Source organism: Bufo bufo, chromosome 9 (assembly GCF_905171765.1).
Source record: "Bufo bufo chromosome 9, aBufBuf1.1, whole genome shotgun sequence".
Classification (NCBI taxonomy): domain Eukaryota; kingdom Metazoa; phylum Chordata; class Amphibia; order Anura; family Bufonidae; genus Bufo; species Bufo bufo.
Window position 1 is genome coordinate 143,357,689 of NC_053397.1, and position 19,315 is coordinate 143,377,003.

Sequence of the window (19,315 nt, forward strand, 5' to 3'; positions counted from 1 at the left end):
TGGCAAGGAATAGAAGGTAAGTGCCGGAAGCGCTACCGTTACCACTGTAGAGACCCAGATTCAAGCCTGGGGGTCAACTTACCGAGAAGGTAAGTTTACAGCAGGACCCCCACCTAGAACGGAAAAACGCAATCTGTCACATAAGCTTGAGGACAGAACGCGGTAGGCACGGTAAGTGGGCACACGGCCAGTACAGCTAGTATGAACGAGGGAGACGGTCCGAGATCAAAACAGGAACTCCGGAACCATCCAATTCAACAAACATACTCTCCCGAGGAGAGGGCTGTGAAGGAACAGCCTCTGAAGCCTGACCAGGGCAGAAACCACATCAGAGGGATATGCCCTGAGCAGGAGCCAAAACAGAGCCGGCGAGAAGAAGCAGTCGAGGCAGACGCCGGCATAACCCCTCCAACCGAAAGGAGGAGGAGTGGGTAACATGGTAGTCAGAGTAGGACAGCTCAAAGGCAGAACTTAGAAGAGAAGTTGGGTGACCCTCCAAAGGAGAGCGGCCCGAACCTAGCAGCAAAGCGGCACTAAAGTGCAGAGGGCGCCCATAGGAAGGAACTCATACCACACCACATCCGAAGAGGGGGGAATGGTAGTAGGTGAGGGAACCATAGTCCCGCCAGAGCAAACGTAGAATTCGAAGGGCGCTGCAGACAGCCCTCTCGTCCATGACACCGCTTGCGCAGGGAAGCAAAGCAGCAGGAGGACGAAATGGGTAAGCATCCAGGAGCCATGAATACTCCACGGGTGGAAAGGCCAACGAGCATGGTGGATACTGCCACAAGCGGAACCGCAAAATACTGTCCAAACACGAGAATGAGCACCGCCTAGCTCGGTGCAGGCAGAGAGCAAGTAGACCACGTCCAGACCAGGTGGAAGCAGAATGATCTCTTCGAAGAGCATCGCATCCCAAGAGAAACAGGTATGTCGCAGGAGGAAGGGGGACATACGTACGGTCAGCCCCATAAGCAGTGAGAATGCCAACCCACCTACGGGAGGAGAAGGCATATACGGCCCATACAATGCACAGGGCGCGCATAAATTTTCACCCACTGTAAATATTCACTCTGGGAAGAGGGCCATTGACAGAGCCCCACAGTATCTACAGAAGTGCAATATGCCGCCTGGAAAGGGAGTCATGCACAAGACTAGTACAGTATGCGATGGAACGCAAGCAGTCCGCCTAGAAAAGGGGGATATGCACCTAGCAAACACTGCATTCGGCAAGAGTGTAAAGGCTCGCCTAAGAAGGGGGGGATGCCCAAGACCAGTACCGACTTCAGAGAACTAGGGCATACCATATTCCGCCCAGAAGCGGGTCATGCACATGGCCGCACTGAATCCAGTAGGAAAGCAGGAAGTCCGCCTAGGGAAGGGGGACATGCACATAGATACCATTGCATTAAGTGATAGTGTAATAAGCCACCTAACACTGTATCCCGTGAGAGTGCAACTACCCCGCCAATGAAGGGGGACATGCACGAGGCCAGCACAGCATGTACAAGGTCAGCCTTGAGTCCCGTGAGTGTGCAAAATTCCGCCTATGGAATGAGGGGCGGTCATGCACATGGCCAGCACCGCATCCAGTGGGAGTGCAAGTATTCCACCCAGGGAAGGGGGTCATGCACATGGCCAGCAACGTATCTGGTGAGAGTGCATTATTCCTCCTAAGGAAGGGGGTCATGCATGTTGCCAGCAACGTACCGGCGAGAGAATAACCACGGGCAGCGAGAGCGCATTATGCCGCCTGCGGAAAGGAGGCATGCACATGGCCGGCTGGATTGCAGCCCTTGCGACACCCCAGGAGCCAGCCTGCCCGAGTATGCCCCCTGTTATCAGCCATTTCAGGGGAGAGGATGATTGTAGGACAGGAGCCAGGCTGCCCGAGTATGGAGATCAGTCACGTAGGAGACCGGGTAGGGAAGGGGGGGGGGGGGGGGGGGGGGGGGGGCTTGGGCTGCAGAAGCCACTCTCTCACCATCAGCAGTCTTCACCCTAGGTCCGTTCCAGCAGGGTCGGCCCTTCAGCTACTGGCACCGTAGTGGCAGGACGCTGGAAGAGGGACTTATGCTGGCGGGATGCAGGGGAGCTAGGCTGCCCTGGTCCACCTTGCCTTCTGTGGGGTAGCCAGCAGTGCGGATGACTGACACTGGCGCAGCTCGACCCCGGGAGAAACAGGGGTCTAGTGCGTCTCTGTTGTCCCTGAAGAGAAGAATAAAATATAAAAATTTTAAAAAACAAAAACAGCCCTGGCAGTCTCTCTCTCCAGGCTGAGGGTATAGCTGCTGGAGGAGGGGCTTAACAGTTTTCACTTAGTGTCACACCTCCTAGGGAGCTGAGCTATACCCAAGGTCTTCTGTGTCCCCCAAGGAAAATGGGCGAGAAACATGTGTAAGACCTATTTGTTTTAGTAACAGACCACGACATCACCTATGCACTATAAAGCTTCAGCACACTAAGCTTAAACAAACACAATCAACCCCATCTCTCCCCTCCGGGGCTAGCCCGAGAAGATCCTCAGACTAGAAAGCCATGTACTACAAACTCCAGATCTGTCAATCCAGGGGCCCCAAACGGTATCAAATTTCATCATGCAATTACACTTCATGTATACTCCTCTTTCCAATCTTATGACTGTATTCATTCTGGTAATGAATGCCGATATGCTTGGGGGAAGCGGCTGTATCCATTTAGCAGCTAGGGCCTGATATAAGATTCTGTTGATTCCGATTGTAACATTTGGTGACAAGTTATCCGAATCTAACATACCAAGCAAGACCCAGGATCCAGTTTATAATTAGCGCTATAAATTTTGTTTAATAAATTGATTATCTCTGTCCAATAGCCCTGTAGTGCACTGCAATTCCACAGCATATGGAGCAATCTGGACCCTTCTTCCCCACATTTCGGACACTACCCGTATTTTCACCCAGACAGCCCCCCTGAGGCTAGCATCGGAGCATTTCATGCTCTGATGCGCTCCCTTGCCCTGCGCTAAATCGCGCAGGGCACGTGCTAGTTTGTTTTTAATAACACACTGCCGGGCGGCAACTTCCGCCCGGCAGGGTGTTCGGTGACGTCACCGGCTCTGAGGGGCGGGCTTTAGCTCTGCCCTAGCCGTTTTACTGGCTAGGGCAGAGCTAAATCCCGCTCATCAGTGCGGGTGACGTCACCGGGGTTCCTGGCAGCCCCATGGAGAGCCCCGGTACGTCACCGGATCTCGAAAAAATGCCTTTGCCCTACGCAAATTTAGCTCTGAACCCGGACAACCCCTTTAACTTTGAGCGGATATTTTTTCAGCTGTTCATATAGCAAAGTATTATAGGACCTGGTTCTATCAGTTTTTTAAGCATGAGATGTGATATAGATTGTAGGAGGCGTACTTTATCCTGCGAACTGATAGCGTGCCTTAACTGAAGGTATTTATAGAAATGGGTAGACACTAGGCCATATTCAGTGCAAAGTTGTGCAAATCGTTTTAGGATACCTTGTGAATATAGTTGACCTAAATTCCATAGTCCTTTACGTTCCCAATCAGAAAATCTCTGCAGTTTGGACAATTCTATTAAATGAGGGTTATTCCAAACAGGAGACAGGTCCAATAGTTCCTGAACACCCAGAATTTCCCTAACCTTTCCCCAGACCCTCCTCATTAATCCTACTACTGGGAGAGGTTTAAAAGAGTCAGGTAAATCTTTCTCCATAATCGAAATAGGCTGGCAGCCCCCAGATGCCCACTTCACCAATTCTCCACATCTTCCCATCTCTCTCAGGGACCCCCAGCCCTTAAGGTGTTGAAACTGAGCTGCTAAGAAATATAGAAAGGGGTTAGGTAACGCCAGTCCCCCCCCCCCCCCCCCCCCCCCCCCCCCCGCCCCGCTTCTTTACCACGCTGTAATGTGTCATATCGGATTCTACTATTTTTTTTTTTCCATAACAAGCATCTAAATATTCTCTGTAACCTATAATAATAATGCATGAGAATCCATACTGGTGAGTTATGCAATATGTAGAGCAATTGCGGCATCCATATCATCTTAAGAAGATTACCTATCATTGACAATGGAAGCTTATGCCAGGTGGCCGCTTTCTGTTTAAATCTATCCATTAGTGGTATTAGGTTATTCGCTATATAAGATCGGGGCTGTATGGAAATAGTGACTCCAAGATATTTAAAGGAGGAGGAGACCCTTTCAGGTTAACATGATCTAAGCAAAGAGATTCCGGAAGAGGGGACAGCGGAAGAATAACTGACTTATTCCAATTGATTAATAAACCAGACTGTTTTCCAAAGTCTGAGATTAACGATATAATAGGATCTATTGAGGATGTCGGATCACCCACATATAATAACATATCGTCCGCATATAGCGAGACTCTTTCCTCCATCGTCCCCCTCTCCAGACCTCGAATCAGTGGCGTAGAACGCAAAATACAAGCCAGGGGCTCAATAGCAATGGCAAACAGGAGGGGTGCCAAAGGGCATCCCTGCCTGGTGCCTCTCTCCAGTGTCTTCATTGGGGATAGCTTACCATTTATTCGCTGTTTGAGAAGGCAGCGGCGCTCCAGTAGCGCCACGGCCTTATCGCAGTTTACCGCCAGCCCACTGACGTCACGACTAGTATCAACTAGCGTGGGCGGGGCTAAGCTCTGTTCACTTGAAGTGCAGAACCCCTTTAAATCCTTTTCAGTGGAGTCCAACCACTGACATGCCGCACCCGGATCCTCAAATAAGTGCGTTTTATCTTTCGCCACGACTCGCAGTTTCGCAGGATATAGCGTGAAATATGGAAGCTGTAATAGTCGCAGTCTGCGTTTAACATCAATAAAAAAGTGCACGCTTCTTTTGGACGTCAGGTGAGAAGTCAGGAAACAAAAAGATCCGGTTCCCATCAATAGACAAATCAGTGCAGTCTCTTACTCCTCTCAAAATGGCATCCCGGTCACGAAAATGGAGGACTCTAAGCAATAAAGGGCACGGTGGTGCATCTGGTGGTGGTGGGGGAGGGGGGACGACGAAACGGCACCCTGTGTGCCCCTTTCCACAGCAAACAGAGGAGACAGCTTTTCCTTTCCTATTTTTTCTGTTAGTCACTTTTCCACAAATGTAACAGCATCTGTTCCTTCGGTACGTTCTGGCACACCAATCATGCGCACATTATTTCGCCGCAGCCTGTTTTCCAGATCGCCAGTTTTGGAGATAAGCATGGTGACCTTGTGAATCACCCGCTGCATGTCCCTTTTAACTGGCGGCATTTGGTCTTCCAAATCATTTAAGCGGCCCGCCATTTCACTCATACGCTCTTTGACTTGCCTCATGTCTTGCCTTAGTAGCCCAATATCCTCTTTCAGGCCACACACATTGGTAGTAAGCGCAGTGATTGCATTATTGCATTGTAACACCGCTGGAAAGACATCCTTGATAGTAGGCTCAAGCGCAGAGGCGGCCATCCTGCCATTAAGATCACTGAGCTCAGAGTCCTCTGAAATGTTGTCATCTTGCGATGGAGGCACTGGAGGATTCCTCTTAACAGCGGCAGCGTAGGCGTTCAGGGCCGGCGCAGGATGAACCGATTCAGTGGTGTGAGAACTTTTCCAGTCGCGCTGCCACATCCAGCAGCTTCACTGACTGTCCGGCGCCATCTTGCCTTGCTGGGGTGGCACTTTCACTGTCCTTTCCCTCCTTCTCTTTGGCCTTTTGACTGCGCATGGCGGAGCGGTACGGTAGCAGGACCCCAGGGGAAGCACTTTGTTGTATCGGTGAGCCGTTACAGCCCCAGATGGACGAGGAGAAGAATGGATTACAGGATGTTCAGCCAGGAGCTCAGCTCTGCACGTCCTCCCACATCCCTAGTCAGGCCACGCCCCCCTGTTCAGCCAGGAGCTCAGCTCTGCACGTCCTCTCACATCCCTAGTCAGGCCACGCCCCCCTTTTCAGCCAGGAGCTCAGCTCTGCACGTCCTCCCACATCCCTAGTCAGGCCACGCCCCCCTTTTCAGCCAGGAGCTCAGCTCTGCACGTCCTCTCACATCCCTAGTCAGGCCACGCCCCCCTGTTCAGCCAGGAGCTCAGCTCTGCACGTCCTCCCACATCCCCAGTCAGGCCACGCCCCCCTGTTCAGCCAGGAGCTCAGCACGTCCTCTCACATCCCCAGTCAGGCCAGGAGCTCAGCTCTGCACGTCCTCTCACATCCCCAGTCGGGCCACGCCCCCCTGTTCAGCCAGGAGCTCAGCTCTGCACGTCCTCTCACATCCCCAGTCGGGCCACGCCCCCCTGTTCAGCCAGGAGCTCAGCTCTGCACGTCCTCTCACCTCCCCAGTCAGGCCAGGAGCTCAGCTCTGCACGTCCTCTCACATCCCCAGTCGGGCCACGCCCCCCTGTTCAGCCAGGAGCTCAGCTCTGCACGTCCTCTCACATCCCCAGTCGGGCCACGCCCCCCTGTTCAGCCAGGAGCTCAGCTCTGCACGTCCTCTCACCTCCCCAGTCAGGCCACGCCCCCTGTTCAGCCAGCTCAGCACGTCCTCACATCCCCAGTCAGGCCACGCCCCCCTGTTCAGCCAGGAGCTCAGCTCTGCACGTCCTCTCACATCCCCAGTCGGGCCACGCCCCCCTGTTCAGCCAGGAGCTCAGCTCAGCACGTCCTCTCACCTCCCCAGTCGGGCCACGCCCCCCTGTTCAGCCAGGAGCTCAGCACGTCCTCTCACCTCCCCAGTCGGGCCACGCCCCCCTGTTCAGCCAAGAGCTCAGCTCTGCACGTCCTCTCACCTCCCCAGTCAGGCCACGCCCCCTGTTCAGCCAGGAGCTCAGCTCTGCACGTCCTCTCACCTACCCAGTCAGGCCACGCCCCCCTGTTCAGCCAGGAGCTCAGCTCTGCACGTCCTCTCACCTCCCCAGTCAGGCCACGCCCCCCTGTTCAGCCAGGAGCTCAGCTCTGCACGTCCTCTCACATCCCCAGTCGGGCCACGCCCCCCTGTTCAGCCAGGAGCTCAGCTCTGCACGTCCTCTCACATCCCCAGTCGGGCCACGCCCCCCTGTTCAGACAGGAGCTCAGCTCTGCACGTCCTCCCACATCCCCCAGTCAGGCCACGCCCCCGCTGGACAACTTTTAAAGTATATTTCACTCAAGTGATGTTTTGATCGGGATGTAGACTGTTTCTTCAAACAGACAGTAACTAACTCATTCATTACAATGGATAAGTGTACACAAGCATTGTTTTTCACTGACCATTTGTCAATCCAGGAAGACTGACAGCATGTTCTATTTTCATACATTGTTCATGCAGGGCTGGTCCATTAAAGCCAATAGGTCAGTGGAAAAAAAAAAAATGAAACACTAAAGGACTTTCAGTTTTTTACTGATGGTTGCTAGGAGATGTTGAGTGTTATCCTTTATGTGGGTGAGAAATGCATCAAAGACTGATTTCATCCATGCAGAAAGACTCGAACAGGTTTAAACTATTCTAATTGCCCTAAATTACATTTTTGTAAACGTTAATTTTTAAAGGGTTTTCTGAGGGTTTAATGCTGATGAACTATCCTCGGGATAAGACATCAGTATCAAAAAACCAGCAATTACCTATATCTTATGAAATGATATCCGAGTCTTAAATAGCAAGTCCAATTCGAGCAAAATATCAGACCCTTAAAAACGAGATTTTTGTATAACTTACCAGTAAAATCTCTTTCTCGCTCTTTCCTTGGGGGACACAGAAGACCTTGGGTATAGCTCATCTCCATAGGAGGCGTGACACTAAGTGAAGACTGTTAAGCCCCTCCTCCATCAGCTATACCCTCAGCCTGGAGAGAGAGACTGCCAGTTGCGTGTCCAAGTAGTGAGAAAAGGCAAAGTCCAACAAGGAACCAACAAGCCAACTACCCAACGGGTAACACAAACTCGGAAACCGTGTAGAGAAAAACAATGAATGGGTGGGTGCTGTGTCCCCCCAAGGAAAGAGCGAGAAAGAGATTTTACTGGTAAGTTATACAAAAATCTCGTTTTCTCGCCCAATTTCCTTGGGGGACACAGAAGACCTTGGGACGTTCAAAAGCAGTCCAAAAGGGGAGGGACCACAGCACCAAGGCGAAGCACCCGAAGGCATCAAGGAACCGCCGCCTGCAGACCCAGACGGGCCAAGGCAGCATCCGCCGAAGCCAGAATATGGACCCTGTAGAACTCAGTAAGGCGTGCAAGGAAGACCTGTGGCCGCCTTGCCCAAATGCATGGCCGAAGCCCAATGCTTCCGGCCCAGGAAGCACCGACCACTCTGGTGAAATGAAATGTGACACAAAAGACAGAATCCTGTCCTTGGTGCGGTAACCTCAGCAATAGCCAATCTGATAAAGCGGAGGAAAACCACCCTGGAGTCCGTCAACCCTATGCATGGACCTCCTGGAAACCCAAGAGACCGAACGTCGACAAGAGTCGGAGATCTTCAAGTAAAAACGGCAAGGCCCAAACAACGTCCAAAACGGTGAAGTGTTGAAGCGAAAGGCAAACACCACCTTCAGAAGGAAGGAAGGAAGGAAGGAAGAAAGAAACGGGATGTATAACAGCCCTGTCCTGGGAAACGGCAGAAGGTTCAAAACAAGAAGGGCCGCCACTCAGGCACCCGTCAGAGACAACAACTGCTACGGAAACACAACCGTACAGGACAGAAGGGGTAGAGAGAACTTCTGTAACAGCTCCAAGGAAAAGATTGGAGCGCCGAGAGCTCAGCCTGTAGTTCCCAGGGCGGTACCGGAGGACAGTACAGAGGAACCAAAGAGCCACTCCGAGGAAGAAGGTCTTGACAGGCCCAGAGGGCCGGGGAACGCTGGAAGAGAAAGAACAGCGCCGACACTTGACATCTCAAGCAAAGGAGTCCCAGTCCCAGGTCCAGGCCGGACTGGAAAAAGACAGAACCATGGGGAGAGAAAGTCAGAGTGGGGAATGCACAGCTTCCCACAGAACTCCAGACAAAAAAAAAAAAAAGTCCTACAACAGATCCTGGACGAAACACAGCCAGGAGCGAACAGTAGCGAGGCCGCTGGAGTCGCCTGGCAAGCGGGCGAAAACCCAATGTGATCAGGCGCAGACCAGTAATACGGGCAGAAGGGTCGACAAAACTGGTCCTGTCAGCGCCCGAGCAACGTTGTCCCGTATCCACCCGAGTGGGGGAGCAGAAGGACAGACTGAAAGGAACCAAAGGGTCCGCCCAGCATCCGCCAGATGCCAGGACAAGACAGGCTAAAGTCCATGCTGATGTAGCCACGGTCAACAGTCCCGGTGTGGGAGATCAAAGGACAATCTGGACCGAAAGGTAGTCCCCCCAAGTTACCGAGAAGGTAAGTCTACAGCAGGACCCTTGTCTAGAATGGAAAAAACGCAATCCGTACCCAGCGGGAGGACAGAACGCGGTAGACTCGGCAAATAGGCACACAGCTAATACGGCCAATGTGAACAAGGGGGACAGTACGAGGCCAAAAGGAACACCGGAACCATCCACATGAACAACCATGCTCTCCCCAGAGGGGAGGACAGTGAAGGAACAGCCTCTGAAACCTGGCGGGGCAGAAGCCACATCGGAGAGATCTGTACCGAGCGGGAGCCAAGCAGAGCCGGCGAGATAAGGTAGTCGAGACAGAGGCCGGCATAACACCCTCCAACCGAAAGGAGGAGTGGGCAACAGGGAAGCCATAGGACAGCTCAATAGCAGAACCCCGCTACACTGTGAGACGCCCGGTTCACCGTCTCGCCGAAGGCGAATACCCTGAAGAACCCAAGGTGGAGGTCCTCCGGACCTGGGTAATCGAGCACCCAAGACAAGTTGGGTGACCTTCCCGAGAAGAGCGGCCAAACCTGGTAGCAGATCAGACTGAAGCGTAGAGGCGCCAAGAGGAAGGACTCATACCACACTGCATCCGAAGAGGAGGAAATTGCAGTAGGCAAGGGAACCGCAGTCCCGCCAGAGCCAACGAAGAATTCGAGGGGCGCTGCAGACAACAGCACTCTCGACCATGTGACCACTAGCGCAGGGAAGCAATGCCGCGGAAGGACGAATGGGCACGCATCTAGGAACCACGAACACTCCCTGGGATGAAGGGCCAACTAAATGAATGAGTACCACCCAGCTCGGTGCAGCAGAGAGCAAGTAGAGCCTGTCCGGGTCAGGTGGACAGAATGAACTCCTTAGAGACGAGTGCAAGGCTTGCGGCAAGCATCGTATCCCAAGAAAAAGTATGTCGCAGGAAGGAGGTGAGGCATACGTGCGAGCAGCCCCGTAAGCAGTGAGAAGGCCAACCCACCTACAGGAGGAGAAGGCATACACGGCCCAAACAACGCACAAGAACGTCCGCTCACCGCAAAAAGGTTACTCAGCAAAAAGGGCCAGCCACAGAGTGCCACAGCATGTACGGAATTGCAAAGTGCAACCTGAAAGGGAGTTATGCACAAGCCTAGTATGGCATGCGACAGAACGCAAGCAGTCCGCCCGAAAGGGGGAAAATGTACCTGGCAAACTGCAGTCGGCAAGAGTGCAAAGGCCCGTCCCAAAAGGGAGTGATGCCTAAGGCCGTACCTACTCAGAGAAGCAGGACATACCATATAATCCAGCAGGAACGCAGGAGGTCCACCTAGTGAAAGGGGGACATGCACAGGGTTATCCTAGCATTAAGTGAGTGTGCTATAATACACCCAACAATGAACTTTTCGAGAGTGCAACTACTCTGCCAATGAAGGGGGACATGTACAAGTCCAGTACAGTACATACAAGGACAGCCATGAATCTCATGAGCGTGTCAAATTCTGCCCATGGAATGAGGGGTGGTCACGCACAAGGCCAGCACCGTATCCAATGGGAGTGCAAGCGTTCCACCCATGTTAGAGGGCCATGCTCATGGCCAGCAACGTAACGGGTGAGAGTGTAGCATGCCGCCCAGAAAAAGGGGGGGGGGGGGGGGGGGGGGTAATGCACATGGCCAGCATCTCATCCAGGGAGAGTGCAAACACCCCGCCATGTATGGGAGCGATACACATGGCCAGCAACGTACTGGCGAGAGACAAACACAGTCAGTGAGAATGTGTGTATGTCGCCTGAGGAAAGGAGGCATGCCCCTGGCTGGCAGCGAATCCAGCGAGTGTGTACACCGCCCACGGAATAGGGGTCATGCATATGGCCGACAACGGGTCCAGCGAGAGTGCAAGCACCCCGCCATGTATGGGGTTCATGCACATGGCCAGCAACGTACCTGCGGGAAAACAACCACAGACAGAGGGAGTGTATGTATGCCGCCTGAGGGAAGGAGGCATACCCAAGGCCGGCAGCGAATCCAATGAGAGTGCAGCATACCGCCTATGGAAGGGGGTCATGCATATGGCCGGCAGCGAAACCAGTGAGTGCAGCATAGTAACATAGTACATAACATAGTACATAAGTACATCATAGTACATCAGTGAGAGTGCAGCATTCCGCCTATGGAAGGGGGTCGTGCACATGGCCAGTACCGTATCCGGTGAGAGTGCAGTATTCCGCCTAAAAAGGGGGTCATGTACATGATCGGTAACAGATCCAGTGAGTGTAGCGTTCCGCCTAGAGAAGGGGGTCACGCACATGGCCGACAGCGAATCCAGTGAGAGTGCTGCGTTCCGCCCATGGAAGGGGGTCACGCACATGGCCGGCAGCGAATCCAGTGAGAGTGCAGTGTTCCGCCTAGAGAAGGGGGTCACGCACATGGCCGACAGCGAATCCAGTGAGAGTGCTGCGTTCCGCCCATGGAAGGGGCTCACGCACATGGCCGGCAGCGAATCCAGTGAGAGTGCAGCGTTCCGCCTATGGAAGGGGGTCGTGCACATGGCCAGCACCGTATCCGGTGAAGGTGCCCTAAGAAGGGGATCATGCACATGGCCAGCCGGCAGCCAGGGGGAGTGGTGCAGTATCCCGCCTAGGAGGGGGGGGGATGCACATGGCAGGCACCATAACTGGAGAGATGATTAATGCTGCCTACGGAAGGGCCGCATGCACTTGGCCAGCGCCGTATCCTGGAAGAGGGCAAGAAACCGCCTAAAAGGGGAAATGCCCTAGCAGCGACGCAAGGCTGGGAGCGCAACACCATGCCGCCTGTGGAAAGAGGGCATGCAGACATGCAGCACTACTGATGAGGCTGCAGCGTCCTGCGCAGTCCACAAGAAATCTGTTATCTATTTATTTATATATAAACACAGCCTCTCTGAGGCTAAAGGGGAGCCACCATATAGGGGCACAGGTTCTCTCCAACTGAGCCGGCGAGAGACAGGAAAAAAGGGGGGCCAACCATACAGGCCCAATGGGAGCCGGCCTGTTCCCAAAGGGTTAACAGGGACCCGGTCTGGAGGGCGGCGCTGCGATCCCCTGGGGGCGGAGGAACCCCCAGGCGGGAAGAATTCGCGCCTGGAGAAGTTCCCGCCCCCTCCAACAGAGGCCGGAATTTTGCGGCCTAGTAGGCCGTGGTCTAAATTTTTGCGGCGCCCGGCCCGCACTGTATTATGTACCGCCGGCACCTGAGGCGGAGTGACGCATCAAACCGGCCGCGGGTGCCCACCCCGCGGGCCGGTCGGAATTGCGGCCCAGCAGGCCGCGAAGCCTGGGCCAAAATTTGCGGAGCCCCGCCGACCGGCACCGACGGTCGGCCGGGGCCTATTGAAGCATAGGAGGTCAAGCCCAATGCCGACCGGAGGAGTCAGGGGCCCGGAATGGCGGCCTAGCAGGTCGCGAAGCCTGGGCCAAAATTTTTGCGGCGCCCAGCCGCACAGGAATATCAATAACGGCCGGAGGCGAGGCCTTACTCCGCTGCCGTCAGGAACAAGCCCCAGGCCCTGAGCAGCACTCCGGTAAGGAGATGGGGGGGACCCTGAGACCAGGTGCCTGTGCTGATAGGGGAGAAGGCAGGCAAACGCGGCAGCAGCATTCTGCAACTAGTGGTGGGGAGACCTGCATGTCCTATGGAGGCCAGGAAAAGGGGGGGAGGCAGGGAGCAGATTACCGCTCTGCGGCACCCCAGGGGCCAGCATAGATTCAGCAGGGGAAGGGTCCAGAGGCCCAGTATGGTGGTCAGGCACGCAGGAGACCAGGGTGGGGGGGTGGGGGACGTAGGGCTGGAGAAGCCACTCTCTCACCATAGCAGTCTTCACCCTCGGTCCATTCCAGCAGGGTCGCCCCTTCAGCTACTGGCACCGTAGTGGCAGGACGCTGGAAGAGGGACTTGGCGTGCGGGCGACCCTTGCGCTGGCGGGATGTAGGGGAGCTAGGCTGCCCTGATCCACCTTGCCTTCTGTGGGGGAGGCAGCAGTGCGGGTGACCGGCACTGGCGCAGCTCAACCCCGGGAGAAGCAGAGAGGTCTAGTGCGTCTCTGTTGTCCCTGATGGTCTGGAACAAAAAGAAAAAAGTAAAAATCAAAATTTAAACAAGGAGAAAACAGCCCTGCAGAGCAGGGAGTGTCTTGCCTCCTTGGACACTAAGCAAAAACTGGCAGTCTCTCTCTCCAGGCTGAGGGTATAGCTGATGGAGGAGGGGCTTAACAGTCTTCACTTAGTGTCACGCCTCCTATGGAGATGAGCTATACCCAAGGTCTTCTGTGTCCCCCAAGGAAATTGGGCGAAAAAACCATATACTTTATTTTGGTTGGTTAAAAATCTTATCCCCTATAGCAGGCATGCTCAACCTGCAGCCCCAGCTGTTGTAAAACTACAGCTCCCACAATGCCCTGCTATAGGCTGATAGCTGTAGGCTGTTCGGGCATGCTGGGAGTTGTAGTTTTGTAACAGCTGGAGGGCCACAGGTTGAGCATGCCTGCCCTATAGTATAGATAATGATGAGTGATCAGTTCATCAGACAATATAATACATAATAGCCAATAGGCAGGTACATGCCAAAAGATACACAACTACGTATAATAACCAAGCAGATTTTATGTCACTGTAGGGTGTGGAGACTTTTCCCTAAAGATCACCCTATGCTACACCTCAGCCCAGAGACGACCCCTAATGGTGGCTGGGTAATCGTGCCTGGGCTATTGCACCCTCACTGTCCCTCTACGGGTCCTATCACCCCTAGCACCCCGACGCGTTTCCCCCAAACACTGGGTTCCTCAGGGGGTCAGTACAATGGGTGAATCATATTAGTAGCTTGTAAGTCACCAATACATACATAAACACATAATCAAGTGCATCTACATACAATACTCCTTGATACAGTACAATAATACAGGCAAATCCCCTCTACCAGACTGAGCGGGCTCTTATATGCCCCATGATGAAGAAATACCACTCATCTGAAAACTCCACACTGCGGGCACATCCTGATAGACCTTGACATGTACATAGGTCTGGACAAAGGCGATACCGCAATGTTCAGTGGAGGCTAAAGTATACCCAATGCAGTCAGATAGATGTTCAGTGTGACAGAAGACCAGGACGGATGTCTATCTCACACCTACAGGCTCCTCCAGTATCGGACCCATACGATCAGCTGTTTGAAAAGGCTTTGGTGCTACGGTGAGTGCTGCAGCCTCGTCGCGGTCCACTGCTCTGCGCCTAGGGCCAGAGGTGTTAGCTGAGCGGGCACAGGCAGAAGCAGCGATGTCAGTACTGAGCCGACTGCGGTGCCTATACATCTCTACATCACATACTGTATGCACAATCCGTTCATAAAATACATCACAACGTGTAATTCCAAAGCTGCATAAAAATATCCGTTTTTCACTGACAGCTCAGATGAGTTCGGTATCACTCAAATGGAGGCCTAAGATTTATAGACGTACATGGCACAATAACAAAATTCACTTATTTTACTTTCATTGCCTACTATTTCATTACATACAACAGCCAATCACTTCTGGTTCCTGATAACGATTACCATCTTTCAATATTAAAGCAGATCTAATGCACGTAGCATGGCTTAACAGGCAGGCAACAATGGCATGGTTCTTAGGGCCCGCTTGACTGCTATGACAACCATTAGTAGCCCACGACTGTGTCCCAGGGGACCAATAGACCTCCGCTGTAGCAGGAACCTGGCAGGTTACAGTACAGACATGACCCTTCTGCTGATTACATTGGCACAATGACACTGCCCACACAATCAGAGGTATGTATTGAAGTATAGCGCAGGTCCTTTGAGTCCTGCCTGATGCTATTGCATCTGGGGTCATCAAGATGTCTGCACATAATGACACTATTTCTGACCATTCTGCCGTATGTGTAATATGTTGGAGCTGAGCTGGTGAGTGGAGACAAGCCGATTGATTTCTCCAATAGACCACACAATGAGAAAGCAGGAGATACTGCTTCTTAACCCGCTCTCCTTCACTCAGGAGCAGTAATATTACCATACAGGACAAGTATAGAGAAGCACAGAACAGTATGAGGCTACTTTCACACTTGCGTTCAGAGCGGATCCGTCTGGGGTCTGCACAGACGGATCCGCTCCTATAATGCAGACTTGGGATCCGTTCAGAACGGATCCGTCTGCATTAGATTGTAGAAAAAAATTCTAAGTGTGAAAGTAGCTTCAGACGGCTCCGTCCAGACTTTACATTGAAAGTCAATGGGGGACGGATCCGTTTGAAAATTGAGCCATATAGTGTCAAATTCAAACGGATCAATCCCTTTTATTCTAATAACTATAACAGGGTAGATGGAGTAGAAACATTTATTTGCATGAATATTCTAAAAACTACATTTTTTATCTAAAGGCTCTCGCTCACCTCTGTTTCAAAATCCATGTTCAGTATACGATCAGCTTCATCCATCACTAAGTACTTAATGGCTCGAAGATTAAATCCTTTTGTGTTTTCAAGATGGTCAATCAGGCGCCCTGGTGTGGCTATTGAAACAAACATTAAGCAGTGAGATAAATGAAGCATAAAAGCATATGAAAGTCTGGGAAAACCCCTTTAAGTGACATTACCAAATGCATAAACTATCCTAGAGGGCATTTCTACTTGCTGAATGATGCAAGTTTTGACTCCACAAATCCATTCATACCACTTAGGAACTGCTAGAGACATCTTGCAAAATAATCCCAGAGACTTAGAAGAGTATTCTGGTTATAGAAAGGTATCCCTTATCCTGTGAATAGGGAATAACTGTCAAATCATGGGGGACCTACAGTTGGGAGACCCATCGATCACGAGAAGGTGGCCCCCCCCTGGAATGGACAGGGTGGCTGATCAAAAAAAGAGTGCCGCCATTCATCCTAAAGAGAGATAGCAGAGTGCCATAATTGGCTTTTCTGACCAGCCACTGCATCCATTTGAGGGAAGAGAAGGGGCTCCATCTGTGAGCCAACAACACCCATATGGATGAGATTGCGGGGTGCGAATATCTGTACACGGCAGCCAGGGGCCTTTTGAAGGACCTTAGGTCTGCCTTCAGTGCATGTCTATTAGGATCACATGTCAAAGTCCTGTCGTGGTACTAATAAGTGAAAAATAAAGAATGAAAGTTTTCTTTTTAAAAAATCTCACACTTTTTCTACTGAAAAAATTATTTTTCAATGCAAATTTTTTTTAAAACAAAATAAACCCCACAAATATTTAGTATCACCACATCCATAACAAACTGAACTATACATTTATTACATATTTTATTAGCTGTAAAAAGGGTGGGAAAATGCCAGAAAGTGTTTTTTGCTTTTTCCCCACACAAAAAATTAAATTAAAAAAAGGGATCAGAATGCTGTATGTACCCCAAAAATGGTACCAATGAAAACTACAGGTCGTTCTACAAAAAATAAAGGCTATGTACACCTTTAGGGACAATTTTTTATGACTGCATTATACTCATTTTGAGCTAAAAGTAATTTTTACTTTATTAAAAATATGGAGCCCTTTTTTTCTGTACAGAGGTGAGATGCTCTAAAAGCAGCCTCTGGATTTTCTTTCATTTCTGTCAGTTGGGGAGCAGACTGCTCCTTATTTCTGCTATCTGACCTTGTAAAAACTCATTATGGCTCATTTCTTATCCTACTGATAAGAATGTGGCTTAAAGGGTTTCTGTCATCAGAAATTACATTATGTAGCTGACTGACATTAGTGATGTGCTAATGTCAGCAGTACATAACAGTGGGCTTTATAAGTCTCTGCCTGCCGCCGTTCTCTTAAAATAAAAACTTTTAAAATATGCTAATGAGCCTCTAGGTGCTATTAGGGCATTGCTACCCTTTGGTATGCCCAGGTCCAGTTGATTGACTGGCGAGTTCTCCTCTTCGTCCAGTAAATCCCGCGCCTGCGCTGTCCCGTTTAGTAGCAGTGAGTGAAGGACGCACTCCTGCTGCCGACCTCACTCACTGCGCAGGCGCCATCCCGTTTAGTATTCGGCGCCTGCGCAGTGAGTGAGGTCGGCAGCAGGAGCGCGTCCTTCACTCACTTGCCATTTTAATAATTTTTTTTCAGTTACAAAGCAAGGGTTAACAGCCAAACCAGACTCAATATTTATGGCCCTGATTCTGTAGTTTACAGAAACACCCCATATGTGGTGGTAAACCGCTGTATGGGCACATGGCAGGGTGCAGAAGGAAAGGAATGCCATACGGTTTCTGGAAGGCAGATTTTGCTGGACTGGTTTTTTTGATACCATGTCCCATTTGAAGCCCCCTGATGCAACCCTAGAGTAGAAACTCCATAAAAGTGACCCCATCTAAGAAACTACACCCCTCAAGGTATTCAAAACTGATTTTACAAACGTAGTTAACCCTTTAGGTGTTCGACAAGAGTTATTGGCAAATGGAGATGAAATTTCAGAATTTACATTTTTTGGCACATTTTCCATTTTAATCAATTTTTTCCAGTAACAAAGCAAGGGTTAACAGCCAAACAAAACTCAATATTTATTGCCCAGATTCTGTAGTTTACAGAAACACCTCATATGTGGTCGTAAACTGCTGTACGGGCACACGGCAGGGCGCAGAAGGAAAGGAATGCCATACGGTTTTTGGAAGGCAGATTTTGCTGGACTGTTTTTTTTTTCTTCACCATGTCCCATTTGAAGCCCTCCTGATGCACCCCTAGAGTAGAAACCGCAAAAAAGTGACCCCATTTTAGAAACTACGGGATAGGGTGGAAGTTTTTTTGGTACTAGTTTAGGGTACAATGATATTTGGTTGCTCTATATTACACTTTTGTGAGGCAAGATAACAAGAAATTGCTGTTTTGGCACAGTTTTTATTTTTTGTTATTTACAACATTCATCTGACAGGTTAGATCATGTGGTATTTTTTTAGACCAGGATGTCACGGACACGGCGATACCCAATATGTATATATATTTTTTTATTTATGTAAGTTTTACACAATGATTTCATTTTTGAAGCAAAAAAAAATCATGTTTTAGTGTTTCCATAGTCTGAGAGCCATAGTTTTTTCAGTTTTTGGGCGATTATCTTAGGTAGGGTCTAATTTTTTGCGGGTTGAGATGACTGTTTGATTGGCACTATTTTGGGGTGAATATTACTTTTTGATCGCTTGCTATTACACTTTTTGTGATGTAAGGTGACAAAAAATTGTTTATTTAGCACAGTTTTTATTTTTTACGGTGTTCATCTGAGGGGTTAGGTCATGTGATATGTTTATAGAGCCGGTCGATACAAACGCGGCAATACCTAATATGTATACTCTCCCCCCCCTCCCTATTTTTTACCAATTTTTTTTAACTTTATTTGAGGAAAATGAGGTTTTTGTGTATTTTTACTTGAAACTTAATTTTGGGGGGGGGAAACTTTATTTTTTCACTTAATTTTTTTGTCCCACTTTGGGACTTGAACTTTTGGGGGTCTAATCCTTTATAATGCATTCCAATACAGATTCCGGGGCCTGTGAGATCCAGGGGGCTGGATCTCACAGGCTCGTCACCGGAAGGCAGCGCAGATGGCATGGAAGGCAGCACGATGCCTTCCTGAGGCATCGGGTCCCCCCCACAGCCGCATGGGGACCTGATGGCACCGCCACACGCCACCACCGCAATAGATAAAAGGCGCAAACCGCAGGTCTGAATTGACCTGCGGATATCACTGATGATTTGAGCGGGCACCGGCTTCCGATCACCGCCCGCTGCGCGGCGGCGATCGGAAATACACAGGGCGTACACGTACGCCCTGTGTCCTTAAGTACCAGGACATAAGGGCGTACCTGTACACCCTATGTCCTGAAGAGGTTAAAGAGGACCTTTCATGGGTCCAGACATTATAAACTAAGTATCAGGATATGTAGCGTATATTGCAGGGCTCTAACTGCACTTACTATTTTTTCTGGGCGCCACTCCATTCGCCCGCTGTGGCCCCCGTTGTACTCTCCCGCCTGG

General features: G+C 50.8%; 1 protein-coding gene and 1 long non-coding RNA gene across 3 annotated transcripts in view; one reads left to right on the forward strand and one right to left on the reverse strand.

Annotated features, from left to right (window-relative positions):
- The window catches only part of DDX47 (DEAD-box helicase 47), a 129,501-nt gene that overhangs the window by 79,168 nt on the left and 31,018 nt on the right, over positions 1-19,315 (reverse strand). For both annotated transcript variants that reach the window (XM_040406568.1, XM_040406567.1), the window contains one exon: positions 15,725-15,843. In XM_040406568.1, coding sequence (XP_040262502.1) covers positions 15,725-15,843 — 119 coding nt within the window. The remainder of the gene's footprint in view (positions 1-15,724; positions 15,844-19,315) is intronic.
- On the forward strand, positions 2,025-13,403 carry LOC120978447. The gene is made up of 2 exons (XR_005774094.1): positions 2,025-2,186; positions 13,355-13,403. It is a non-coding gene; the product is annotated as an uncharacterized LOC120978447 (long non-coding RNA).